The sequence below is a fragment of the Dinoponera quadriceps genome, unplaced genomic scaffold (assembly GCF_001313825.1).
Source record: "Dinoponera quadriceps isolate SergipeBrazil2010 unplaced genomic scaffold, ASM131382v1 scaffold1476, whole genome shotgun sequence".
Taxonomy (NCBI): domain Eukaryota; kingdom Metazoa; phylum Arthropoda; class Insecta; order Hymenoptera; family Formicidae; genus Dinoponera; species Dinoponera quadriceps.
In genome coordinates, this window is record NW_014555863.1 from 1,057,298 (window position 1) to 1,084,690 (window position 27,393).

Genomic DNA, 27,393 nt, shown 5'->3' on the forward strand with positions numbered 1-27,393 from the left:
GTTCGAGTGTGAAAAACCGTTCCGTATTTTCCGCGATTGCGGCTCGTCGAAGGTGAGTCTCGCGCTCGAATCACCGTCGGAGGTGCCAAAGGTAAATGCCGTGTGTTTGTTATGACAGATATCGTCAACAGTACCTTGAAAGACGGGTAGTCTAAAAGAACCGAACAAAATCTCGAACATTCCTAGCGCCATAACCCCCTGGGGAGTGCATCGTCGTCCGGCGCCCTTTACATTTTTGACCTGCCCATTCGCGCGAAATTGTCGTCGGAAATGTCGAAAATATTACAAGTGCGTGTGTCGCGGTGTAATATCGCCGTAAAATGTCATCGGTATTGAACATGTCGGGGAGTGGACAGTCGGAAGTACCGAGTGAAGTTCGCGCGCTTGATACTTCGAGAATCGCCACCGTTGCGTTTCCTACTGCTGTTTCCTGAATGATTCGTGACGCAACAGATCAATTTCGAAGGACCGCTTCCTATCCGTCGCGATTTCGACTCGCCACAGATGAATCTCGCGCACGATTTATTTTCGAGGAGTGCCGAAGCAAGTTACGCGCGTTCACTGCGGTAAAATATCATCGAGTGGCCGCTGGATATTTCGTGGAACGGATTATACTCGAAAGTGAAATGTTCGTGTGACGACCGTTCGCAGTTCAAATCGTCGCGGATTACGTTTTCGCCTATCGAAGAGATTCTGCTGCGTGTTATATAAAATCGCCGGGAGTGCCGAAAGCAACTCAACGCGCGAAATATTGTCGGGAGTGCCGAAAATAAATCCCGCGCGTTTGTGGTGACGAAATATGGTTATACGTCGCCCCAGGAAGTGAATATCTTTTGGAAAAGGCTGTTAGGAATACCGAGCGGGGAACGCGAACATGTCGAAGAAGAAATCTGTAAGTCTTAGATACAAGGTCCTTAAGTAGCGTTTAAAATTGTTGCATGACGAATAGCATGTTTCGTTCGCGAATTTGAAGTCACTGCAAAGCAACAGTCGGTAATGTTGGTACTCTCCAATTATCTTCGGAGGATTCTTGGCTCTATCGATAATCGTGAAGCTTATCGACACTGATAGATGGCGCATATGTAAAAGAACAAGGCGCAACTGTACACATGAAGCATATTTTTAATGTCGTGACATGAAATGTTAATGTTTGCTGGCAGTTTTTTTAAGTTAGACTCATTTATACGCAAAATACTAACATGTTCTTGCGTCACGAATGAGTCATGGATAGCGTGTATATGATTATATGTATACAAAATTCTCGGGCAGTGAACGCGGTAGGGAACAATAACGTTTCCTTCGTATCTCGGGCGATCCCGCATTTACGTCAAACAACGCGACACAGATAGCAGAGTTATTAATCCCAGTAACATGGACGAGGCGCATACTATAGACAGCGTGTCCCGATTGTACGTAGGGCAAAATTGCTTATCGTTGCATCTCCTGAAAAATAACGAAAGCAAACGTAAACGGGTAGTGCAGCAATTCGCTGCTTAAATCGCTCTTCACGATATTAATTCGAAACTCATAATATTTAATTAAATTTTCGACGCGGTGCGTTTGTCTGCGATAACACTCTTGTGGATGGCGATTGCCGAGCTGTTATTAAACGGTGTTCAGTCGCATTTTAGAGCGCGTTACTCACCATCTCTCAATGAGTATTACCACGACGCCGGTGACGATCTTATCGAGGAAGGTAACGATAGAGTACACGAGCGCGCTGCGTTCCGTTCTGGAGCCGATTAATTCGGCGGTCACGCTTAATGCTGTGACCATCGTGATAGAGCTGCCCGCGCCAATTAACACGGCGATGACGTACACAATCGTCGTATCGCTTTCCACAAATTCCGTAACGGCGGCGGCGATTGTGCCGATGATGGCGCCGAGAAAATAGCAGATCTAAAATTCAACGAGAAACTCACGGCACCATTCATCTGAATATTCGCGTCTACCTCACGTCGGAATTTCCCTCTTCTTCCTTGATACTAACACAGAAACGAAAGATCAGTTTCGGTAGCTAAATTAATTGTAACACCTAAAACCTAAACGCCTGAAACTTTAGCAGCGTAAGCAATTTTAATTTGCCGCAGTAGTAAACTAGTAAAAGAATTAACTACTGCAGCAATTAAAATGGCTTGCGCTATTAAAGTTTTATGTGTCCACACGTTATACGACTAATCTAAAACCAATCTTTTCTTTCCGTGAAGAAAAAGTTAGCGAGAAAGTGTTACCTTGGTTCCGCAACATCTGTTGATGTATTTAAGTAGTAAAGAGGCGACAAAGGAAGATACGTAGGAAACAAGCGGCACGGTGGCCAATGCCTGCTTTCCACCGACCTCGGTCTCTTCTATGTACAATGGCAGATATACGGTGGCGAGAGTGATGAACAACCTGCTCGCCACGTACAACATCGCAACGCGCAATAAAATCGTGATGCGTGCCCATTCGTTAGACATCCAACGATTTGACGGAGTAATTTCGATCGAATCATTGGCCCCTGCTTTCCTGGGAATTTCTGGTCGTTCCAAGAGATTAGCTTTCAGCAGAAAATGGAAGAAGGTTGTCGCGATTAAACCCATAGCTGTGAGAACCAATACGATGTTCTGTAAATTGGAATAAAACGTATCAGCATATAAGCAGTACTTAAAATAGATCGTGGCTTCGTTTTTAGCGCGCGTCATCCTTCTCTTACGTACTCTGAATTTATAATCATCTCGTTGATCCAGTTGAACCATCGAGTCACCATTAGTTGGTAGAACTATCCACGTGACCACGAAAACTATCACGGCCGCGCTAACTTGAGCGGAATATCTGCGATTAAATGCATCTCGGTGTAATTTAATCGGAATACATCGCTTTGCGGGATGTTTCGACTTTTTTTAACACGTTCATTGCCAAGCTGAAAATTGGAATTTCGTATTTTTTTTATTTTTTAATTTAGTTTTTATTGTGCTCAAAATAAGTTAATATATTATTTATATGCTTTTATTATTATGTACATAGGATTTATGTACTCTAAATATCTATTACGCGACAACGCGTGATCGGCCGTCTGGTGAGAACTCGCATCACGCGATATCGCGTGATTGGCAATGAACGTGTTAAACATATTCCCTTCGAACTATATAGATTCTTCGGTCAATCTCCCAGCGGGAGAATACGAATTTATTATCCATTTGATTTAAAGTGTGCTTAATTTTTCAAAAGAATTCTTGATTTTTAACCGTTCATAATTCCAAAAGCTAGTATATCTCAAATATTTTTGTGAAAATAAAACGATTTAAAACTGATTGAAGAATCCGTGATAAAGAAAAAAAGCGTTTAGTGAAGTACACCCTATGTGTGTGTGTGTGTGTGTGTGTGTGTGCTACACGTTTCCCACGTTCTCAAAGGCATTGCATAATTCACATACCTTATCGCGGTCAAATCGGCTCGATCTAGAAGGGAATTAGTTAACGAGGGAATCATTGATAAATGAGAGATTTGCACGGCCGCCCAGCCCGTTTGAAAGATCGCGATACTCATTACGTATAAGAACATAACGAGCGAATTGAACGAACGAACAAAACCACCGAATATCACGGGGAAAGTCAGAGTGACCATGACGGAACCGAGGACGTGCCAATTTTTCTTCTTGCAGTAACGATCGACGACGAAACCGAAGACAGGCGTCATAATCGCATCGACAATTTGTCCTAGAATGAAGTTCGTTTGAACATTAATAATACCAACGTGGTAATACTGTCGGTACACACGTTGCGACGTGACGCTTACCTAAAAGTAAAAGCGCACCGGCGACGATAGGCTGTAACAGTACCACTCGTTGAAGATAAATCAAAGTGTAGGAGAACCACATAGCTGCCGCTAAATCGTTGAAAATATGTCCGAGTGCGTAGGCCAATTTCGTGGACGTCGCTATCCTCCCTTCGACGAGGGGTGTTCGTTCATTGGTATTATCCATTCTTAGAAACGCGTATTTTTCAAGACGAAGGAAGGAACTTTATGATCCCTATATATCCATTATACGATATTATCCCAGCTTGTTTGTCGCGTTTGCAGAAAATCGCTCCTTCGTTCGCGATGAAACAAAGCTGTAATAAGTTATAAAAGCAAGAAAAATAATATAAATCAGATTCTGGGAAATATCTAATTCGCAAATCGTAGTAACACTGAGAAAAATAATTCCTCCGGAGAAAAGGAAATCTCCGATTGATTTTCTAACATTCGAAATATCTCACATCAAATATATCGCTTATTATAAGTAGAGAGTTCTCAAATATGATTTGATTGTAATAGACAAATATTTAGTTGAAACATCAAAGTTGCCCGCGTTCGATAATAAAAATAACAGTACTTGCGATAAAGTTACTTCTTCTTAAGGTGAGTCTGTGGCCGGCATTCCTTTCACTTGATTGGATATCGCTGCGAGCTATTTCCTTTTTTAAAATAGTCTCTTGCGTGATGTTCATGGGTAAATTTCGTCAAAGCACACAGATTGTCAAAATAATCTCGATTGTATCTTAATAACAAATATACTCCATTGATATTGCATCCTTTTGGGAATTTCGAAAAGTAAATTGGAAACTGAAACATATAACTCGGGCATAATGCTATCCGATTGCCGCCTCGCGATTGTAAAGGGCCTGTTTCACGAACGTCACCGAAGAAATAATCGGATTACAGTAGACGCGATCTATTCGAACGTTACGTATCTTTAACATCTGCTAAAATTGACCCTACCGTCACATGTCACGACGATATATAGCGAACAAATAGCGCGGCTATCCGCGTCGCGTGCAGGTGAGAGACTGAGCTCCGAAACGTACATCGTAACGTCGTTCTTCGCGAAAGATTATGTTAAACCGGCAGAGACAGATTATTACGGCATAATGTCAGTAGTTAGTGATAACCGTAATCTTATCTATATGTGACTATCTATCTGCACGCATTAAAGTATCACAATCACGATCTAATGTTATTAATCTTTAAATTTTTTTCTATGTGAAATATCGAACACATTGATGCATTTGTTAATACGATTGTGAATACGATTGATAGTCATATTTTAATGAAATTACACGCAATTATGTTCTTCGATTTTTTTTAATTTTCTTAAGAAAATGCAAGTATAATTGAATATAAAACAGAACGAGATACATTTACACATGAAAAATTTACAAATCACGTATAATCATGATCTACACACGATTAAAATTAGATTAAAAAAATAAGGAAACATTTCTATGACCGGTAAAATCTGAACGATAAAGTCGTACGTGTACACTGGGCAAAACAGACCCTGTAATCCGAGATGGCAAAAGAGAAACGCGCGAGAGCACACAAGAGGGAATCGATACCAAGCAAGTTCTTATACGGTCTCCCGGTCAGGCAACCTAGTAAACTACGGTCAACTTTTTACTTCATATACCATAATCGCATTGCTTTAAAATATGCTATAATTTTAAAGGGGAATAATAATACAGACTGTATAAGATTAAAATTCGGTATAAAAGTATATTTCTTATTTTTATTAATATCGACATATAGTGAATTATTAAAGTATTCGAGTTTGTGATAATGGATAATTGAAAGGACACACTTCTTACAGACGAAAATATAAATATAACAAAATATAAATGTTTATATTTTAAAGAACTAAGATACGTTCTATAATATATTAAGTAACAACGCTGTATAATGTTTTGTTCTTCATAATAGTGCACTTACGATACATGTTATACAAATATAATTAGGAATCACAAACTCGAGTTTATGTAAAAGGCGCAAGCTTTCATCATACTCTTAACATCTACATACGATTAATGCAGAGCATCCTTATTTAATAACATGCATAGCATGTGCTTTTTCTGACACGAGAACGTATTTTCATTCGTGTAACTCTATTTTTTAATAGGAATTGAGCTCATAAGAATTTTTATATTCCTCAGGAAAAAAATTTTTCATACATAATTATATATCGAATATGTCCATATATAAAAACATGTATATGATTATATATATTTATATATAATCATAAATAACTGTATCACCACTTTATATATAATTATATATTTTTATATATAGACATTCTATATATGATGCCTTATATATAATTATATATTATTATATATAATTATCTGTCTCTTTAATTGTATACCGAAGATTTTTTTCCGTATTGTTCTTTGTTATTATTTTCACAGCAATATTTTGACTTTATGTGGGAAGATTTTTTTATGGAAGTAACAACGTTATTAAATTATGTACAAAGAGAAAGAGAGAAAGAGATCATGTAGCATACTGGGATTAATTAATATTTAATTTTACCTAACATGAACATACTTCGCTAACTATCAGTCGATTTCAAAGCTGTATATTCTGTGCCTTCGAATTGTCTTAGATGAACCTGTAAATAAATCCTCTGATACTTGTTGCCTATAAAGACATATCCACATAAATACAATTCAATAAATTTACCTGTAAATGTAAATTAACATCAGCGGCTCGACTTAGATATGGGAAATTTCCTCCACTCTTCAGGTGTGCCAATTTTGCATCTGGATAGCATTTATACATTTCCTCTCTGACTGTATTTGTTAAAGCATAATCATCAAATACATCTATTATTGTCACAGGTAAATGGCATATTTTTTGAGGTTGTATATAATTGTTTACACTGTTCATTGTCAGACGGGAAGCCAATTCAGATTGCGATAAGCTCTCCAGCTACAAAGTAAGAATTGCAATGTACATAGAATTCAAATTTTTAGAGTAAATATCTTGCTCGTGAAATTTTTTGTTTATTCGTCATTATTTGTAAATTGAAGAAAATAAGGAATCCATACCCTTTCCACCATAAAATCGACTGCATCTATAATTTCTCTGTCAGCCTTTTCCGTTGTAAAATTGCTCATTATCATCTTCTTTAGTACCACAGATGGTAACATCCAAAATCTGTAAATATAGGCAAGAATGGAAAACATATTGAGCTTTGTATGTGTGTGTATGTATGCGTATCTGACTTACATTGATGCGGAATCATTGTAACTGAAAACTGATGTGTCTGTGAAAGTATTACATAGAATTAAAGATACCACTCTAGGGCAGTGCGCATTTATCTCTGTAAATTTCTGTGCCAGGAAACCACCTGTGAACATAATCGTATATTTCATTTGTCGAGTTATAAGTTACCTAAGAGAACGAGTGTTTTGTTTGTATATCCTGACCTAATGAAGCGCCAAAGAGATGGACCTTGTCTAGTTTCAAATAATCCAACAGTTTTCTGAATCCATCGCACCAATCCTTCACACCCCAGTATATCGGTGCCTCAGCCTGTAAACAAAAAATTTCTGGTCATCATCACTTTAAATGAGATATTCAGCTCTAGCGCTTCAGTATCATATATAATTATGTATTTCAGGATTTCTATATCCGATATACATTCAACTCACTGATATAACTCTGTAACCTTTAGCAGTCAAACCTAATATTTGTCTAAAAAAGATGTCAGCAGTACCACTGACCGGTGGAAGACATATGAGGGGGCACTTGATATTTTTCTGGTTAGAATCATACACTTTCCATCCCTGAAACAATCGCATCGTAAAGCTCATGATGGCATTTTGCCACTTGATCATCTCTACTTGACAGATATTCATAATAAAAATCACATATGTACTTTTATTAATGACTTAAACTGATAAAAAATAACTATTTATCGAAGTATCCGAAATCCCAATTACGAGATAACATACCTTCAAGTCGTCCGCGTCGAGGACGATTTTTCTGAGAGGTACAGAACTGCGAAAACTCTGATATTCTTGCGAGAGTGACAGCTCGCTGCAGTACGACATATTTGCTTTCTGCCTTCGATATCACTCGGTACGTCAAATCGCGTTATCGTTGTCCAACGATGAGCCAACTTTCCATTCGTTCTAGATATCGTACGCCGTAAGCGGCAAATTAATGTAACACAGTTGATGTGTTCTTGTATGCTTTCGACCGAATAAGTACACCTTGCTGACACGCGACCAATTGAACGGGACGACAAGTACCAAGCCGCTAAAGTAGTCGAGAATTTCGTGATCACTATTGTTTTTGCTGCGTTAGTACCATATATGCTTATATTTTTACTTTTTTTCTTATCTCATAGATAGACAATGGTGATTGTTTATTCTTTTTGTGTAAGATAACAGTCTTAACCTTTACAACAATTGTGGACTTCATCGACGCATCGAATAAAACACGAATAAAATTTAGAGAGAAATTTTGAACACAATCTAAATGCTTTCCTCCCGCAACGTATTATTTTGGTCATGCCGAGTAATTTGACAAATTGATACAGTGGTAATTCATTTTGCTCCGTAAAGTCCGCACGCTGAAAAGGTTAAACAGCTGTTTCCAAGATGTGAAAAGTATTCGTGCTCACAGGTACCTGGGATGTCTTAATGGAACCGTGACGTAGATAAATTACCGTGAAATGTAGATATTTTGAAATCATCACAGGTAACGTCAGGATCGGGCCAAACTGTTCCTATTATTCACCATGCACTGTTCACACTGTAGGTACCTTTCGAGCAAATAAAATTGACAAGACCATTTGGACGTGATTCACTAGCGTAGTGATCCCTTATTATTGTATTGTCCGTATCGTAACTTTCCCAAACTTCCCCTTTCGAAGAAAACGTCACGCCCCATCTTCACAGCATTGACATCACGTTTCATTCATTTGTTCGAATGTTTTCAACAATTTATAGAATAACCTCAAATAACTATACATAGTACGAGCGGTAAGAGCACGCATCTGAATCACCGACCGTTGGTTGAAACATTCATATTATCTTAGCGTGTTAAAAGCGTATTGAGGTTTGTGATAAATAGCAATTTATCACAAACCTCAATACCGGCGATTGAGATTAAGAAATAATCTTACGATAACATATGCTCGATCTTAACCGATAACTTCGATACATAGTAAAATAGTTTCTATTGTGATTTTTGTTTGGGCGTTGTATTTTATCTGTGAATACCTCCTTCATTACTGATTTATCTTAGGGACTAACGCGACCAGGTTTCCGATATGAGCGTTCGAAATATAATAGACGCGATCGTATTTCATTCTGATAGAATTACGAGTTCTATAAATATAGATTAGTCTCACGTATTTATCGAGATAATTTGTATTCGTTTTTTTCTCATATCTTAAACAAATATTTATCCGTCCATTCTACATAATGTTTTATTATGTTCTTATCGTTCTGTCCATTATAATCGTTATAAGATGGTCCAAAATTAAATTTACGAAGCTAATTTATTTACAAATATAATTTTATTCCAAACAAAAGTAATGAATCATTTTAAAATAAAATCTAACCAATGAAACGGCTTTGTATTTTTGTAACATTTGTTTGAGATAAGATTATACACGCAGGAAAATTAGTAAACTTATAAACTTACATATTTCGCGTACGACCCTCAAAATTTCAAGTTATGCAATTAAATATAATATAATAGTAATATATTAGTAGGGTATTTTGTTAATTTGGCCTCTTACTAAAATAGATTTAATGCAGCTTCTTTTTCGTTTTTCATATCGAAGTAGTTATTTGAAAAATCATTAATTCTAGTTAAATTTAAAAATGTCTATTTGTTTTGTAGAAACTGTTTTTTCGACACTTTATATATATATCTACATACAAAATTCACGGTTATACTTATTATTATTTCTTTTAAAAGAGTTTATTTTGAATAAATATATAAATTCGTAAAAAAGCACTGTATTTCTTTAAAACTAATTTTTTAAATCTATTTTAATGGAGGGCCACATTATCATCCTTGTTTCTCTTCGATTCATTATGCAGTGTCGCTATATTTTTATAAATGACGTCCCAAATAATAAATATTTCATAACTTTGAGTCTAGAATCAATTGACCAACACAGTCTTTAAGTTTTTAATTTCAAATATTATTTACTCACAAAATTATTGTACAAAATATAAATGGGGGCTGCAATATCACCTTTTCCTCTAAATATTAAATTAGGAAAGATAGAAAATTTGTCAGACATACAATATAAATAACACAATATAAATAATATAAACTATAAATCTCATATGCGCAAATTGAAAACGCAATTCTCCCGATCGTACATTTTTCTCTTTATCTAATGTTTAAAAATTCTGTCGGAACTTTTTAAACGCGGGGAACACGCGGATGCTTAAACGAACCGTGGGGGTAGCTGTAAAGGGGATCGTAACCACCGCTGTTAGGGGTGTGGCTCCGTCGATGTATGTAGCAATACGGATGTACGTCTGTACGTATTCGACACGTACATACTATCTATCCGTCTACCTACGAAGTGCAAGATTAACGATGTCGGAACTTTCGCGCTATTACCTCGGGGGATCCGACCGCCGCTTTTCCATCACCTCGTTTCACCCCCTCTATCCCCCAGGATCAGTTTTTCGTCGCAGTTAGCAGAGGTGGAAAATTGTAAAAACTATGCATTTTAAATAATAATCTTTAACGCGCGTCAAAAAGTGACGATAAAACACTACGTGCGTTCTACGTGAAAAGCTCGAAGGAATTTTTTCATTTTCCACAGTACATCGCTAACGAGGCGGAGTTGGAAATGCCAGATATATCACAATACTCATACCTAATTATGTATCTTTAACAGTACCGCAAACAGGACTTCTCGACGCGAGCAAACCGAGTACGATATACTATTAGGAGATTCGCTTGGCGCAAACACTAAGCGCGAAGATCCGCGCAAAACTACGCGCGCGAGCTGCGCCGATACGTTATCGCGCCGTACCCGCATACCAATGGTACCTCCTCGCATTAATTAACTTTAGTCCGAGCGTTTGCTCTGTGCGCACGACGAAAAAGACCGGCCGGGGGAAAAAGGAAAGAAGGAAAGAAAAAAAAACGACGCGCCTTCTTTAAATAAATCGCTGGGAGTGACGGTTCGGCACGGAAGATTAACGAGCGCGGTGTGTCGTTCGATTCGATACGTCGAATTAACGCGAGACAGAAACGAAGCTCCGCGTATCGGTTATTAATGACTACGGGGGTCTGCCAATGTAAACGTTTGCGATGCCGCGCGTACCCGCCGCGTACTCGAACGTACTCGTCGCTTTGAATCGCGCTCAGAAGACGAGAAGACGCGTTCCGTGAATAAGTCGACGGCGTGAATCAAACGGTAATGCTTGGATAATGGTGGACGATTAATTGGCTATAATTGGGTGTTAGTGACGAGAACGCTCGAGCGAGCGTTTCACGACTATACACGTGCACGGCACAAAGGATCAACGTCAAAGGCGTAGCGTTCCGTAGCTTTTTAGAGGCCTACGTTCCATGCTGAATACATTAACGAATTACGCCGGCGAACTCGTTTTCAGGAAACTAAATCGTTATTGCCCGTCTCCGCGGAGGCTAAACGAATTCCAGTCGCGCTCGTATACACGTGTACGTCGAGGGCATGGGGATGAAAAAATCAACCACCACCATCCCTGGTTCTCTGGCAGGTTCGCTAGTACATTACCCTCGCGCCGCGCGCCGCACCTCGTCTGCACCTTTCCTCTCCGAGCAATATCGTCCCGGTTTCGTCGAAGTGCCGAGACGTGAGAGAGACAACAGACTATAGGGTCGTCGGTTAATGACGACACGGGAAATATCAGAAACGGAAAATAAAATCTGAACAAACGTAGTCGGATTCCAGCGTGAGAATATATTTATTTTCTCGAAGGTTTTTTTTCGAGAAACGAATAATGATTGACATAGGTTTCGTCACGCTTTCACATTTATAGCGACTCTGCAGGTACTCGTCCAATCCCATGTTTTCCTTGTGTTAAGGTAAAGAATTTCATCAAACTGTTAAGTGATTAAGCAATTGTTGTATTTACAAGAGGCAAGCGTGGGTCAATGTTTAAAATTAAATTGAGAGCCATTGAGTTCAATAAAACAAACTTTTCTTCACCATCGTGAAATAACATCGGTAAAATACAGCTCTACGGGAAAAAAAAGCAGGTATAAATTAAACAACGTAAACCGATGAACTCAATAGTACCCAAGCCCATCTGTAAGTCCGAGAGATGGCAAGGATAATTTTGCGAGGATTTTAGAAGTCACAGCCATAAATGTCTGTAATAAAGCGTCAAGCCATTAATCTTCGACTGTAATTTCGGTTTGCAGTGGCGACATCCGCCGTCTCGTTCGCTCTCTTTTCTATTTGTCGTTTGCGCTGCTTCCACTCTCCTTGCTGCTACCATCCTCCCTCTATATATCTTGCCCGTTCTCGCGCATTCTAGGATAATTAATGATCCCGAAAGCGATCTCCTCACGGTTGTCTCGCCTCTCGGGGCAATCTTTCCCCGTCTCGCTCCCGTCTCGTTACCTACGCCTTTCTACTCCCCCTCGTCGATTCCGACCAATCCTTTTTTTTTCGCTTACGAATAGTTAAACGTGCGAATGATGGTAAATAAAATCGGATAATCACTTTCCGGCATGTGTACGATAAGTAACGTAGTCGTGAAAGGAGGCGTTCATGAGATAAATTACAAAATCAATTGTAACGTTTGTAGAGCTAATGTTCCAGCAACATGCAGAAAGGAGAAGACGGCCGCATATTTCGCGAATCGGATCGTTCTCACGTTAAGTTTACGTTGTCTCCTGTTCTTTTGTCCAACGATAAGATCACCGTCAGTAATAGACCGTATTAAAGCGTAAATGTGCGGATCGAGAGGACCTTCGTCAATATCCGCTCGTACATGATTTTCGACGGAGCTATTATATTAGCTTTTTTCTCTTATAGACTAGCGTGACGAAACGTGCGCATACATCTGAATATAAAAGGATTGTAGGAAGACGCAGGGAAAGTATAGATGGGGCAATTATAGGAAAAGAATAAGTGGACCTTTAAGGATTTACATAGCAGCTTCAGCTGCTGTGTAATTCTTTATAGGATCTCGGCTGCCGTCGATCACTAATTATCTGGAAACAGACAGGCTGCGACACTGCGGAGACTGTCGCGTCCCCCTTTTTTCCCGGAATAAAATAAAATATTTTCATGACAATCGAACCGACAGGAGGGATCTGCTAGGCGTCGCTCGGCATTATCTCGCCTTGGCTAATTCCTTCGGCAACGACTTGGTCAACGCTTCTTCCTTTTATATCGTCGCATCGTCTCTCGAGGCCGCCGAGTGAATACGGAAGCGACGAAAGCTGGAATTTCCGGTTGATTCGTCACGCTAACGATGGGGTGGTTTAACGCCCCGTAGAGACCGGCGCGTAGACTCGCGCGCGTAGCCACGATCCCCCATTGTCAGGCGTTCGCGCAATCTGCCTCGTCGACAATTTGCACAATAATGGACACGCACCGGCGAGGGCCAAATTAACAACGCGTCCGTTAGGAATCGCGATTCACCGGCGTCGCCTCGCGCGTCGACGCGACTCCACGCGCCTCCGTGTTCCTCCCTTCCCCCTCTCTTTCTGTCTCTCGCGAGAGAGCCTCGTTATTTATCTATAAATTGTACGCAACGCACGCTCGCCGCCGGTGAATTATTTCCACCGTGTCGTTCGAACGCGCACACAGATAATCTCCGCGGATAACGGAGGAAAAAAAAGGAAGTCGGTGCGCTGCATATGTAAGCGTAAATTGGAAATTACCGCCCTAGATTCTCGCGCGAGGCGATTCCGCGAACGGGAGAACCGCTCTCGACGGCTGGATATCTGTTCTTGCATCAATATTTAATCGCGGCTAACAAGATGGCGATGGTATGCGCGCCACCCAGACGGGCTATAAAAGCGCGAGGGGCCGTAATAGTCAACGTACATTCTCGGTACATCCTTACGCATCGGTGTATACGGTGTATACGGTCGCCGTATATACCGTCGACAACGGGGACGGAGAAAGAGAGACGAGTGAGAGGAGGAGAGACGGGAAGGAACGGAGAGTTCCTCCGCGAAGTTCCCGCGGTGAAAAGAAGGTGACGAGAGATCTCGCGGAGGAAGATAGAGCAAATAATCCAGCTTCGTACCGCTAGCACGCGGCGAGCCTGAGAATTGTCAATCGAAGGTGCCAAGAAATAAGAGAACGCTTCGAGGCGCGGCTTCTCAAACATCCTTCCTTTGGATGTGGCCGCGAGCCCTCTTCGTCCGCTTCGTATAATTATGAGCATGTCCGATTATACGTGTTTGGACATACGCCAAGCGCGACGAGCGATCCACGTTCTGTTAGATAATTGACTTTCAGCTAATTTAATCGCGCTCTTGTATTTTAGAAATCAACCGTCCAAATACTTACGTACATTTCTCTCTCTCTCTCTCTCTCTCTCTTTTCTTCCTTCCCCTTTCTTCATCCCCTTTCCTCTCTGTTATTTTAATCATCTCGATTGGCTTTTGATTCACGATAAGGTGCAAATTCGGAATCTTTTGGAATCACACTAACAATTGTGTACATAAAATTGGACGTATATGTCAATCTATTTCAACATTACCACTTTTATCACTCGGGCGATAGGTTATTTTTTTTTATTATACAGAGATTACAAAATATATAGAGATATAAATATAGTAAAATTCATTTTTTGATCATACGTATTTTATGATCATACGTATCATTCGAATAGAAATAAATAACAACAAGATGGATTATTCCGGATTAACGAACTTGGCAATTCTGTAATATGTTGAAAGTTGGTGCCCTCACGATCGTTGTCATTCCCGTGCTCGATTTTCCTTCCGATCGCGTAGTCAAGCAGGCACATACGGGCGGATGAGCAGGAAACACGTGGACGTACGTGTTCTCATATTATGCACGTTATCGGCATAAATTATACATGTCCTGTGCAAATTCGATAATAACGTATCTTTGATGCGAAACGTAAATATAATTCTTCACAGGTATATTGTAAAGAAAAACATATTCATCGTTAGGTGAACATTTCCGTAACAATTATTTCTAGCGATGCACGACGAATAAACGAACAATAGTGATTCGAATCTTAATATTCAAAAAATTGAATCTACCTAAATCCGTAAATTTGTGATCTGTTAGGATCATATCACACAGCAAAATGCAAAAAGTAAATGTTAAACTGTAAAAAATTGGCCATTGAGCCGTAAGAAAGGCAAGAAGTTTTCTCAAAGAAGAAAACAAAATAAATCAAAAGAAGAAAGAAATTAAATTTACCAGAAATAGAAATAGCCTTGCGCAAGCAAAAGGAACGAATAGATGTGAGAAATGAATAGAGAGAATAGATACTTTACCTTTTTGTATAGCTTGCTCTTACTATTTAATTCGAAGAAGTGCTACAAGGAAGTAGGACAGGCCATTAACTACGTGTTTTTATATTCAGAGATATCTATCAGACACGATAACATCCTAGTTTATAATTAAATTATGTAATTGAACATATGTTATACACAATTAAGATCAGATATGTAAAAGTGATACGTTTTAGATTTGAATGATATATTATTTTGATACGTCTTCCATTTTCATTGGAATATTGTCTATATATTAATAATCAGAAAGTGTGCATATATTTGATGAGAATGTAGAGACTTACAATCTTTTGAAAAGAAGACAGAATGTATAGAGACCAATCTTCTGGAAAGATGACAAGACTGTTCCACTTATTTGGTTTGGTTGCCTGAATTGGGTTGTCAGAAAAGTTTTCTATTCGGCGGTCTTAAAAATATGGTGATTTTCTCCAAAAATAGATACAAAAAACCACTGAAGAAACGAATAAATTTTTTCTCAAAATATGTAAATATGACAGTGATTGATATCTTCTACATGATTAAGCATTCGGTTTCTTTCGTTTGATTTATTGAGCTAGTTCGATTTTCCTTCTTCGGTAGTGATTAAGAAAAAAGAAACCTTGTACAATAGAAAAGTCAGACCGGGATCCATTCCGAATATTTTCATAATACATAGCGAGGCAAACGTTAGATAGTAAGCAACAAAAAGAATGTGACTGTGACATTTCTGTAGGTAACATCGTGTTCCCTTCCAGATTATAAAATTCCTAGTTTTGTGTATTCCCAACTCTTACCTCCGTCATCTCATTCTCTTTCCGACCGTCTCCGCCGCCGCGCAGAGCCTTCGAAGCCTTCCATGGGCTGCAATTACCTGCAATTTGTACTGCAAGCAACATATACACACCGAGTGTGCTATCTTGACTGTGTATGTGATGCAGTGCGCATGCAGATGTACGTATAAACGTGTAGAAGGATCGCTCAGTCGGATATAGAGGACGAGAACAAAGGAGCGTTAGGGTGCACAGCAGGCATTGTATACGTTTTAACGCTTATTTTTTAGGGTTTCCTATGATATTTTTACTTTATGCATAAAGTATATGTATAAAATTGAAAAAATTGTACTAGCAGCCCTAACTGTAATGTCCAGACATACGAAAAGAGACTCGATTTGCGTAACTACATTTGGGTTACGACAATTCAAATATTCTATTTTTTGGTGATCAGACGAAAACTCGGTTGTGGAAACAGAAAGATTCTTGTAGGAAGTTTTCATTGTTCAGGAGATTGTCCTCGGTTATCTCAATTGAATGCAGTCAAATGTTCAGACGTGAATGTTTTCGATTATAGTAACAGAGAGATCAAGTCGTATCACCACCTACGACTGTGGATTATTAAGCAATTTGCGAATGAGATTCTTCTTTATCTTTTTATTTAATATATCAATTAATCTATTAAAACAAATTCCATCGTATATTGAATATAAATAGCGGAATATGGAATTTTGTAAATAACTTATATAAAGAATATCGATGAACGAGGGGGGAAAACAGACGAGTAAATCAGTAGAGATAATTAGGCGAAATCGATCGATCGTTGTGCCAAAGAACGCGATCTTTAGAATCTTATTCTTTGAACAGACTCGTGGAAGGGCGAGGAGGGATATACGTGGTTGAGAAGGCAGAGAAGAGGAAAACGAGGAGTAAGAAGCCAAGAGGATGCTATCTCGCGAAACGGTCCGAGATGGGCCTTATTACTGACGGGATCAAACAGCCGTCGGGGTGTTAACTGCCCGCACAGTCGAGAGAAGAACGAAACGGCGAGAGAGCTAAAGTTTAACGCGCTTGGCTGACCGGTATCGAGCCGCATCCTTCTCTTCGCCTCTTCCTTCTCTTCTTTTCTCTCTCTTTCTCCTCCTTTTGCTTGCTCTTTGTCTTTCTCCTAGGCGACGATCCGCGTCATGATCATACGCGTGAACATTACCGATCCTTAAAGCTTCTGTATTCCCCGAATATAGCCGGCTGTGAGTGAAATTTTTAATCTAAATCTAAATCTAAATTTTACATCAAATTTCAAGTATGAACGGGAACTTTTTATTCCTAACTCACGTTCGTATCTCCCGCGCAGCGATATACGAAACATTCGAAGGGAAAAGGCTTCTCTATCGAAGAAAAAAATATGTTTTTTTTTTGCTTTGCTATCATGATTTAATAGGGTTGTATGCGACAAAAAATAGCTATCCTGAAATTTTTTTGAATTTACGGGACTTCTTTCGGCGAAATTGTTTGTTCGATACCATATTTCACAAATGCTATTAAAAATTTCTTCTTGGAAATAATCTTCGGATATTGAGAAAAGAAATTATCTTCAGGAGACAGCAGAAAATAACTATCTTTTGTTTCGATCCCGGACGGTCTCAACAAACGAACAAAAGTTAATATTCTTGAAAAGGATAGGAGTATAATCGCGGAATATGAAAAACAAATATTTTTATAAAAAAGAAAGATAGATAAATGTTCGGTAAAAGATAGGTATATGTAATTCCTTCAATATTCTCTCTCTTTCTCTCTCTCTCTCTCTCTCTCTCTCTCTCTTTCAATACTTATATTAACTCCAATTCCTCTTATCCAATTATCTCCAAAGTCTTTTAAGTGAAATATGTTACATTTATTGATATTCCAATGTCTGTTGTCGAGATAAATTGAACGACATACCATGAAGATGTTTGAGAACACAGAATGATAGTCAAATTTTGGATTTTTGATATTAATTCACTCGAGAGCGAAACTTGTGAAACATATTTTACTCTATTTTTATGATCCTTCTATTTTAAGGAAGAATCGCACTTTCTCCTCAGTATTATCAGTTATTACCATTCCCATCTTCAACGGAATATTCATTTTAATCGAAACATACAGGGGAATAAAAAGCACTATTCATGGAAAACAAGTCGATAAAAAATACTTGTTTTAATTCTAGTTTCTTATCGATAACTGCCAAATGGCAACAACATGACGCTTTCCAATCGGAGACTGACTCTCGACAAAACATTAGAAAAGCCGTTGCCGTTGAAGACGGACACCTCGCAGATTGCAGCGCGGTAAATTCAACACGTTAGAAAGGAGCCTCCTACGTCTGTCAATAGCGCGTACGTGTAAATAATCGTAGAGCATCCCGCGCTAACAACACGGTTTGGTCCCTTCAAACACGTGTAATCTGGTACCGTAATTTCATTTCGAAAATATGGAAAATGACGGACATTTAAACATTATTCTTCGGATTTCGATTGTTATCTTCGCTGGCGCACGTACGGAAACACACGGTAGACGTGCGTGCAAGCGCGAGTAAACATAGAAAATTGTTTACCGATGATTAGCCATACATCCGCGAGATAATATAGATACTGTGCAATCTGTACGGCCGATTTCACGCTTGGCACACCGAACTCGACACATGATGAATATAAAAATACGTATCCTCTAACTTTTCGAGAGTTCTTTGTAATATTACTTAAGGTAAAACAAATGTCCTTTTTTCCACTAAATTCTGACTTTGCTGGCAAATCTTATTACAGTTTATCGCGTGAGAGAAAAATATAATTAACCTCACTCTATAAATTTTTTCAAGTAAAATTTCACCTTTTACTGCGATCCACTAGCTTCTGAAATACGTGCCGTAATCCACTTTTTGAAAAGCGTAGCAGAATAGCGGATGTGCTAAATTAAATTTCTTCATTTGTGTTAAATTTTTTTCCTCTCAACTCTTTTTCTTTTAAAGCCGAAAAAGCCCAGAAATAATCTCATAAAATAATAAATGACGCGAGGTCTGGACTATATCGAAAGTGATCTAATTGATCGCCAATTTTTATTAAAGCGTAAAATCAAACTAACAAATTAATAAAGCGTAAAATCATGATAATTACCGTGATATTGATAATCACCATCAATTATAGCTCTTATAATCCTATCATTTTAATAAGAGTTACTTATGCGATTTCCAATCTTATGGATTATGTATAAAGCTGAAAATCGTGTAATTTTCTGTATGTGGAATAATACAGCATAGGGGTGACTTGAGCTAGTTGATTAATTGATTATTTCTGCTGTTTCTTTTTTAACAAGTTACAAAACGGGTAAGCAGAAATTTCAAACGTGTCAAAGATGATTATGAAATCTTTACGTGCTCGATTCTGTGACCTGTTAGAAAACAACAGAAATAATCAATTAGCCAACTAATTTCACATAATGCTGACCCCAGCAAGAAATGAACATCGAATCGATGTCAAATTGATGTCGATTCGGCGAGACATTTCTCGCTGGGACCATATTTTAGATACTGAGATATTTCTTATATCATATAGAATTTATTTCTATTTACGGAAAATATTTTATATATGCAGGGAGAACGGTTTCTTTGAATTTAGTATTTTTATTTGTTTGACTTGGATATGTTTGATTTATATTGGATAACATTTTATCTTACATCAAATATTGTATTTCAAAGAGATTAGAGTTAGATTAAACGAAATGTTATTTGATGACAAAACACTACTATCTAAAGAAAATAAAATTTGATTTTCAACGAAATAATATTTATTTGGTACATTACAAGTTTTATTTTATTAGATTAATTATGTTATTTGATTGGAAAAAAAAACTATTGTTTCAATGGAACTTAAAACAAAAATATGTAAGCTCGGTACTTACAAATGAAGGCGTGACGCGCCGACGTTCTCGTTCAGGGATCGGAATCAACGTGAAAGATACTATTTATTCTTGCATCGATACTTTTTACATACGCATAACGATCACTTTTTACCTAATAATCACGGTAGAAACACAGGGATATTACTCACACGTCTGTCGATTCCGCGTTATTTAATCGACATGTGTGGATACGATAGAAACGAGAGGAAACGTGGGAGGAAAAGCGGTATCCTGTAAAAGATCGGATAAGAGATGCTCGGAGAAGTTCAGGAAAGGGGGGCATTGGGGAAGGGGGTGTAAGGAGAGGGGAGATTACAGAAGTAACCAGGCGGCGCTCCGGCCTCGTAACCGCCCACTTACACTCGCAACCATAGTGAGAAAACTCCGCCTCTTGTCCCTCTTTCATCAAGGAAGGCGTGACGTAGCCGGTGAGGAAGGGATTTCCGACGGTGAAGAAAACTGCCGCCACCGGGAGCCTCAGAACGCGGTAGAACGCGAGCGTGTTCGAATCCTCGCAGCCTCCGCCGCGTCGTTTCGTCCGTTCCCTCTCGCTCCGTTGCGCGCGCATTCACGTTGAGCGAACTTAGGGGGGAGCAAGTCGTCGGAGCTCGTGATCGTGTCAGGAAGCGAGGCCGTGCGAATCCGGTAATTATACCATAAAATTTTCGGTGGTGCTGCGCGCGACGCGATTCATTCCCTCCATCTTGCTGTCTCACGAATCCCGTTGGCCCGATATTGTCCAGGCATTCCCTCCAATCACTCCCCTACCCTTCGGCACATCCCAGATCTCCTATACCTTTCTCTCTCGCACCCTTGACACAGCCCCTTTGGTTACACAGTCCGTTCATTCTTATTCGAGTATGCATCGTGACAGCATCGCGTTCGCATCACTTCGTTCCGAACAGTTTCCGCCGTGCTTCAACAACACATCAGCGATATTTCATCGTCTGTTGTATCGTGTGTGACGACGACATCGACGAGAGAGAGTGTATACGCACGCTCGTAGAAAGCGACTCGCAAACTCGCGCCCTGGTGCACTTTGGAGAAGGAAGGGACCCAGGATCCCGAGGACAACTCCGAAGCAGAGCGAGAAGAATACGGTGATCACGGCGAGAGTAAGCTCTCGCTCGAATCATATTCACTTGCGATCCCAACGTGTGTGCTTTATATTTGCTCGCGATACCGACGCATTTATCGCTCTGATGCTTGGACGTCCCGGTAATTGATATTACTCGGATACCTCGGTACTCGTACTTCGCGAAACACACAACGTGAAATCGGTAGATGTGGGTCCGTTCATAGCCTGTATATTTGCTCGATACTCGCGTCAACGTTACTTTGGTACCTAACTACAGTAACTTGGTGCCCCTTCCTTCCGCGAAGTATCCGGCGCGAATTTGCCGACGGAGCGCGTCGTCGCGGCGGAGCGATATCTCGCTCGTGCGGCAGTCGACCACGTGTTTGTGTAGTCGAGTCCGCGCCGCTGCTACGTCGCCGCGTGTATCGCGACCGCGTATACCCGCACCGGCAGTTTTGTGAATCTCGTTAGCGCGGACGGTCGCGCGTGCGTGTCTCTCATCTCGTAAGTCACCGCGTGGCGGTAAAACAGCCAAAATTCGGGTAAAGAAGGAGCCGGTCCACGTCATGGATCTCCGCAACCTGGAGAGAGAACCGGTAAATCCGGGTAACGAAGAACACCCGGACAACCCGGCCATCCCAGCAAATCCGGAGAACCTGGGGATCCCGGAGAATCCAGGACGTTCAGGAATCCCAGGGGTCGCCGCGTCCATGGCGGCGAACGGAGAGGAAGCTCGAATAGAAGAGGAAAGCCAGCAGGTAAGGCCGCTTCGACGCTTAAACAGATACGTTGTTTTTCGTAGGGTTTCTTTTTTTCCTCCGAGTGAAAAACAAAAACGCTGTGTCCACGCATCTTTCTCTTATCGTTTTTATGTTCGCTACCTAATTTATGACTTTGGAGATAGACGTTAGATTAGATAGACGGACAAATTGAAAAGTGGCGAATAGGTGATCGCACCATTCCCACAAAAATCGTTATATCATTAGTATAAACTAGAAGATGTAGAAACGTACTCGATCATATTCGATCGTTACTGTTTGCTCTGATTATTACAGCGTCCTTTCGTCACCTTCTTTCTATCGTTGTTTACACACAGTCTCGCATGACGTGGTTTAATTAAAAACAAAAAAACAGAAGTGATGGTTCAATTTATTATCATGAGCAATATTTCCTGGTGTCTTCCTGCTTCACCATTCTCAATCGTGAAGTGTTGTATTTTGTCTTCATCTTCGCTCGAAGGACGATATTCGTGTTTCTTGAGATTTTAGATATATTTAATTAATTAACCATTAATGCAAAGCCCTCGTCAAATTCAAAGATATCGAAGAGAGTATCGTATGAAACATCATTCGAAGCGATCGTCTAATTGAGTACAAAATATATCTTGAAATGTTTATAAACTACATGTAATAAATGCAATCGCGAAAATGTACTGTTAAAAAGATTAATATTTATATACAACATCTAATTTTATACGATGAGAACTAGGGACAGAGACGGTAACGACGCTCGGAAACATAACATTAATATAAAAATAGCGAACTTTTTGTTTTATAAAAATGACAACAAACTTACAGACTCAAATCAGTCGTCAATTTATACAAGGGGCTGCACAATTTTATCTTTGTATTCCTATCGCATCGATTCGTTCCGATCGCATACTATGTTAAGTAGGTGGGTCCTTTGTAAAGACAAAAATCAAATTAATTATGGAAAGCCTAATTAAGTACATGACCTGTCTGATATGATATCGTTACATTGCTGTCGCTGCATCATATTTCTTTATTGCGGTTACAACTTAAGTAAAGATACATTGGAAATTATAAATAAGATCTATCGTATTTGCGTGAATAATCGTACATATTCACCGATCTCGCAAATAATTTGCATTTTAAAGTTCGAAATTGTGGGTAAAAGCTTTCACAAGGGGTCGAGAGATCGAATATCACTATCGCGATTGAGCCGCGCGACGATAGAAATATGTGGAAACGTTTCGATTTGCTCGCCAGCAAGGCGATATTAGTTTACAAACAATGTCAATCTCGCGACGCTCGCTCATTCGGAGAACGTTTTTTCATGCACGTCGAATACGTGTTTTATGCTTGCGATTATTCGCGCTCGTAATAAAAGCCGCGTTTCAGCGTGTGTATAAAAAGCGTTCGTCGAGATACCAAGGAGAGCGAGACGAAGAGAAGTACGTTTACATGGATCTATACTTGTAATCCAGCCTAGCCGTTATTCGTGCATACGTAAATTACGTTCTGCTAACGTGATTTCTTACCGTTCGATATAACGACCGATTAGCTCGCACTACTTTTTACATCAAATACCGCGATTTTGTACTTTTTTACTTTTAACCGCCGCGACTTCCTGTTTACTGTATGTGCAAGAAAATCAGAGAATCAGCTTCATCGGAACTTTTTCGAATGAGTTTTGTTGGAAAAGAAGTGGCCACCACACAATAATGCAATATAAATGAGAATATATAGAGTGTATTTGTGGTTGTTGGCGAGCGGTCGAAACTCTTATCCCTCGTGATTCGCAACAATTCGTGCGCTTGATTATTTTACGGTAAGAATCGTATCGTGACGAGCGATTGAAGCCTTCGATTTTTTAACGCGTTCAAGTCTACATTTAGAATTATTCACGAGCGAGGTGCAATTCGAACGAGAGGAGAATCGGAGTAATGGAGGAACATAGCATTAGCATCCAGGGATTTCGCGATTTAAGCGTTCCGTGCACGGAGCAAATAATTGCTGCAATCTATATTAATAGCGGCAATTTATTTGAAATCTCAAGGAGCACGAATCTGTTTACTACGATTTCCATCGTGACTTCCATCGGCATTAACGAGCGCTCGAAAATTAATTCGCCCGTGCGTTCCATTTTCGTCGTTCTCTATTTAGTTGTCCCTCTTTATTGAAAAAAACTTAAATTTTAAGAAATTGTACGCAAAACTTTTCCAAAGAGAGAGAGAGAGAGAGAGAGAGAGAGAGAGAGAAGATCGAGCAGCAAGTTTCATGTTATTAATGGGGTATCAACGCGCGAATTTGTTGCCATTTTATATCCTATATATTGATCAGTACACACATACCACACACATAATTACACACAACATACACACATATTATATTGATATATCGCGTTTAGCGGCTCCGTATTAATCGGGCTTAATACAGAGAAATGAGACGCGCGGTTAATCTCTAAATGTATATAATTAACCGAGAGTAATTATGCACATGCAGATGATGGCGGAAAGCTCGTACGACTATCTTTTGCGTATATTCCGACACATTTCTGTTTTTCTCGATCATTAGAGCTAATTGCTGTATTTAATGTTTCTTTATTTTTGGCGATTATCCGCCAAATGACTGTACTTAATATTCTTGCATTTTCGTCTTTTTAAATTCGTGCCTTACGACACCAGGGCTTTTGATTGGCCCTCGCCTATCTATGCGCGTTTTACATATTTCGTATGTGCATTTCAATGTGTAATTACCATCGTAAATTATTATTCGCTAATTGTTGGTCGTGAGTGAAATTTATAGAGCTTCGATTTACTCGAGGGAGACTGATATTATCGGTCGTAGGATGGCGAGATGGAGATGATGACTCTTCTCGTTTTCACGACTCGCGCGCAGTTCTTCCATTGACACGCGAATTCGGGTCTACGCGCGATTTGACTTTCGGAAACGCGTTGGAAAAAAAAACGCGCGTACCGCTAACCCGTACACTTGTGTACAGGTGCGCGTGAGCATGCCACGTAGCGTGTGTATATGTGCGTGCGTATGTATACATACACTAGTGAGTAAGCGTCTGATAATTTTGGTGGGACGGAAGAGGGTAACACCGGGAGACCTGTCGTGTGTGAGCACACTCGTCGTTGCGCAGGTATAGGTAAAGGTGTAAACAGGAGGGTCGATCGAGAGAATCTCTGTATGCGCGTTATCAGTGTGTCGACGGTACTGCGCACAGTTGTACGTGGAAAGAAAACGGTAGAGAGCGAGAGAAAGAGAATGAGGGAAGAGAGGAGGGGGGTAGGGAACGGATAAGAGAAGAGTAACGAAAGGGAGAGGAACTCATAGAGAAAGAGATAGAGAAGTGGCGAGCGGAGTGGCGAAAAGGGAGAAGGTTGGAGGTCGGCGACGGCTGGAGGGCAAGGGGGCAAAAGGGGGGGCTTTGGGGGTCCGTTGGCTCGCCGTGTGTGCACGCACGGCGCAAGGGCGGGGATTCCCCCCTTCGGCCAATCGGATCGACTAGCGAATGCGCTCACCTACGGTATACCCGCGCCGTCGTCACTGCTCGTTCACCTGTAGACGCCATGTCGTGACGTCACGTCTCGTTACGACGGGACGCGGAGTTTGCAGTCGTGCATTGTCGTCTGGCGAGGCGCACCACCTTGACCGCGAAAATGCGTCCACGAAATTCCGCGGGCCTCGATTTCCTCCGCCGCGTGCGCGTTGTTGCACAACGCCTCGCGATGGCCGTGACGCGTCTCGCGCGTCCCACCTGGGCCTGTCGGATGTGCGTATCGGAGAAATTGATAACGCGCTGCCGCGATAAGAAAAAAAAAAGAAACGCGACGATTATGACGACAAACGTTGAAGGAACGAATTCGTGCGATAATCGCGACTCTTTATCGCGAAATAATTTTTGCGAGGATCACACGCGCAGGTAGCAGGTCTCGAGTGCGCCCACGTGTTTGGAATATGTCCTCGTGGACGAGAGTTCGCTCGCATGCGCAAATGCGCCCAACTAAAATAGAAACCTTGGAACATCCGTGTCCGTGTGCTTCCACGTGCACCTTCATGGAAATTCGTTCCCCGTATTATGAAAATCCGCTTACGCTTATTCGAACTGCGTCCAATCTGTATTCGATCTTCCGTGCATTCCTGAACACGACGGCATTCTTCGTCGCCGATACACTGGTCGGATGAATATTCCCATTAAATTTAATGGATGCGGAATGGGAAAGTATATATCTTACTTTGTTTTCGGTAAGAGAGAAATCGTGATGTATAGTCTCTCAGTATTTCTCTATTATCCTATCTTGCCCAAGCTCCCTACAGCGCACCGAAGGTCTACAAGGTCGAATCATCCTACTGGGATCTCTCAGGATAGGCAATTGAATGAAAACGATTTAACGGTCATGTCCTTTAGATACCTCGAATACCTCAAAATATATCCTTGTACAGGACTCGGTGAAAAGATACGAGATCTATTATGCGCTGAAACGTGCTGCTAAACGTGCGGCCTTGGCAGGGAGTCAGAATCTTCCTTATTATTCGGCCGTTTTACGATAGCCCTATTAAAATCTTATAATTAGATTTTGAAGAAATAAAATATCTCGCCGGGACTTTAGACCGGCGTCCGGCCCGTGGTTGGACCGTACCAAGGTCAAGCCGAAAATTGCAAGGGCCGATCCTCCCCGTTTCCTTTTTCTCTTCTCAAGGATGGATGCAATCGTAAAATTGAATCGAACCGTGCCGGCCGATCGTTTCTTCGGCGGAAAGATCGACTACGAGTTAGCTTGAGATTTTGCCGTTAGCAAGCAATGCGGTAGATGCGCGAGCGGTCTCACGTACAATTCGCTGGATGGTGAGAAACGGGTGGAAATAAGAGCGGAATCAATAATTCATAAATCTCGGTCGCGTCTCTCAAAACGGGACGACCGACGTTTCTTGTATCGCGATACGCACGCGAAACTTATTGCATCTGTCGCGCGCTTTTCTATATTATAGCACTTTCACGCTCAGAAACAGTTGAAACGACCCAACGCGAAGTTCCCCGTATATCTCAGGGCATCTAGATAATTTATTGAAAGGCGGCGAGATAGCTCGCGCCGATACGCGAATCTCTTTCAATGAATTCCACCGCGTTCAATATTATCTGTCTATTAATTACGGCGTTCGCCGGCCAACCGGCGCGTCACCTCCCGCGGCGTGAAATTACTGGTACGCATTGAAGCGCGTCTCGGGACGCGATTCGCGGGGAGGCGCGTGCATATCCGTTGCACGACGTTGCGGCGACGTTGGTGCGCGTGATCCCGATTCAGCAGCGTGGCCGAGCAGCAGAGCGGAAGGTAGACGGTCGGCGGCTCCGTTGGTGGGGAATCACGGCGTGTCGGCGGCGGCCAGCGCGGCGGCGCAGCAGCATCGAAGCTCGGTAAAGAGGGGCGTCCCTCAATGAAATAAAGAAAAAAAAGAGGATGACTGTATCGCGATTGGTCCACGCTCGCCTCGCGGTCACGCCTGCCTTTATCCGCGCGTCGTCGTCGGCGGCGGTCGCGTCCCCGCGGTCGCCTTCTGAGAGGAACGCGAATCGATCGTGTTCTCCCCCCCCCCCCCC

At 40.8% G+C, this 27,393-nt stretch overlaps 3 protein-coding genes across 8 annotated transcripts in view; 1 reads left to right on the forward strand and 2 right to left on the reverse strand.

Moving 5' to 3' along the window:
* Positions 1 to 1,102: 1,102 nt before the first annotated feature.
* On the reverse strand, positions 1,103 to 4,795 carry LOC106745589 (major facilitator superfamily domain-containing protein 12-like). Of its 4 annotated transcripts, XM_014621313.1 has the most exons (8): positions 4,741 to 4,795; positions 4,355 to 4,584; positions 3,775 to 4,091; positions 3,413 to 3,695; positions 2,697 to 2,811; positions 2,232 to 2,603; positions 1,646 to 1,899; positions 1,103 to 1,443 (listed from the first exon to the last, which is right to left on the reverse strand). In XM_014621313.1, the coding sequence occupies exons 3-8, from the start codon at positions 3,959 to 3,961 to the stop codon at positions 1,323 to 1,325; spliced, it is 1,332 nt and encodes a 443-aa protein (XP_014476799.1). In that variant the 5' UTR covers positions 3,962 to 4,091; positions 4,355 to 4,584; positions 4,741 to 4,795; the 3' UTR covers positions 1,103 to 1,322. The 4 variants fall into 4 exon arrangements, with proteins under 4 accessions (XP_014476799.1, XP_014476798.1, XP_014476796.1 ...); XM_014621312.1 differs by having other exon boundaries at positions 4,370 to 4,789; XM_014621310.1 differs by having other exon boundaries at positions 4,355 to 4,789.
* A 1,500-nt stretch (positions 4,796 to 6,295) lies between these two features.
* On the reverse strand, positions 6,296 to 8,760 carry LOC106745588 (maspardin-like). 3 transcript variants are annotated; one of them, XM_014621308.1, is made up of 8 exons: positions 8,471 to 8,760; positions 7,752 to 8,058; positions 7,449 to 7,583; positions 7,224 to 7,329; positions 7,024 to 7,144; positions 6,843 to 6,951; positions 6,475 to 6,723; positions 6,296 to 6,403 (listed from the first exon to the last, which is right to left on the reverse strand). In XM_014621308.1, the coding sequence occupies exons 2-8, from the start codon at positions 7,848 to 7,850 to the stop codon at positions 6,344 to 6,346; spliced, it is 879 nt and encodes a 292-aa protein (XP_014476794.1). In that variant the 5' UTR covers positions 7,851 to 8,058; positions 8,471 to 8,760; the 3' UTR covers positions 6,296 to 6,343. The 3 variants fall into 3 exon arrangements, with proteins under 3 accessions (XP_014476794.1, XP_014476793.1, XP_014476795.1); XM_014621307.1 differs by having other exon boundaries at positions 8,432 to 8,760; XM_014621309.1 differs by lacking the exon at positions 8,471 to 8,760 and adding an exon at positions 8,131 to 8,422.
* An 11,827-nt stretch (positions 8,761 to 20,587) lies between these two features.
* The window catches only part of LOC106745636 (trithorax group protein osa-like), a 122,385-nt gene continuing 115,579 nt past the window's right edge, over positions 20,588 to 27,393 (forward strand). Inside the window, exons 1-2 of the mRNA XM_014621425.1 lie at positions 20,588 to 20,612; positions 20,842 to 21,803. Coding sequence (XP_014476911.1) covers positions 21,612 to 21,803 — 192 coding nt within the window. The 5' untranslated portion in view covers positions 20,588 to 20,612; positions 20,842 to 21,611. The remainder of the gene's footprint in view (positions 20,613 to 20,841; positions 21,804 to 27,393) is intronic.

Excerpts from the sequence above, each read along its gene's own strand:
- LOC106745589 (XM_014621313.1), bottom strand. The coding sequence starts at position 3,961 with ATGGATAATACCAATGAACGAACACCCCTCGTCGAAGGGAGGATAGCG. Across the intron at positions 3,696-3,774 it reads CGGTGCGCTTTTACTTTTAG|GACAAATTGTCGATGCGATT; the intron begins GTAAGCGTCACG and ends ACTTCATTCTAG. Across the intron at positions 2,604-2,696 it reads GAGATGATTATAAATTCAGA|AACATCGTATTGGTTCTCAC; the intron begins GTACGTAAGAGA and ends TCCAATTTACAG.
- LOC106745588 (XM_014621308.1), bottom strand. The coding sequence starts at position 7,850 with ATGTCGTACTGCAGCGAGCTGTCACTCTCGCAAGAATATCAGAGTTTT. Across the intron at positions 6,952-7,023 it reads TACAATGATTCCGCATCAAT|ATTTTGGATGTTACCATCTG; the intron begins GTAAGTCAGATA and ends CTATATTTACAG. Across the intron at positions 6,724-6,842 it reads TCGATTTTATGGTGGAAAGG|CTGGAGAGCTTATCGCAATC; the intron begins GTATGGATTCCT and ends CTTACTTTGTAG.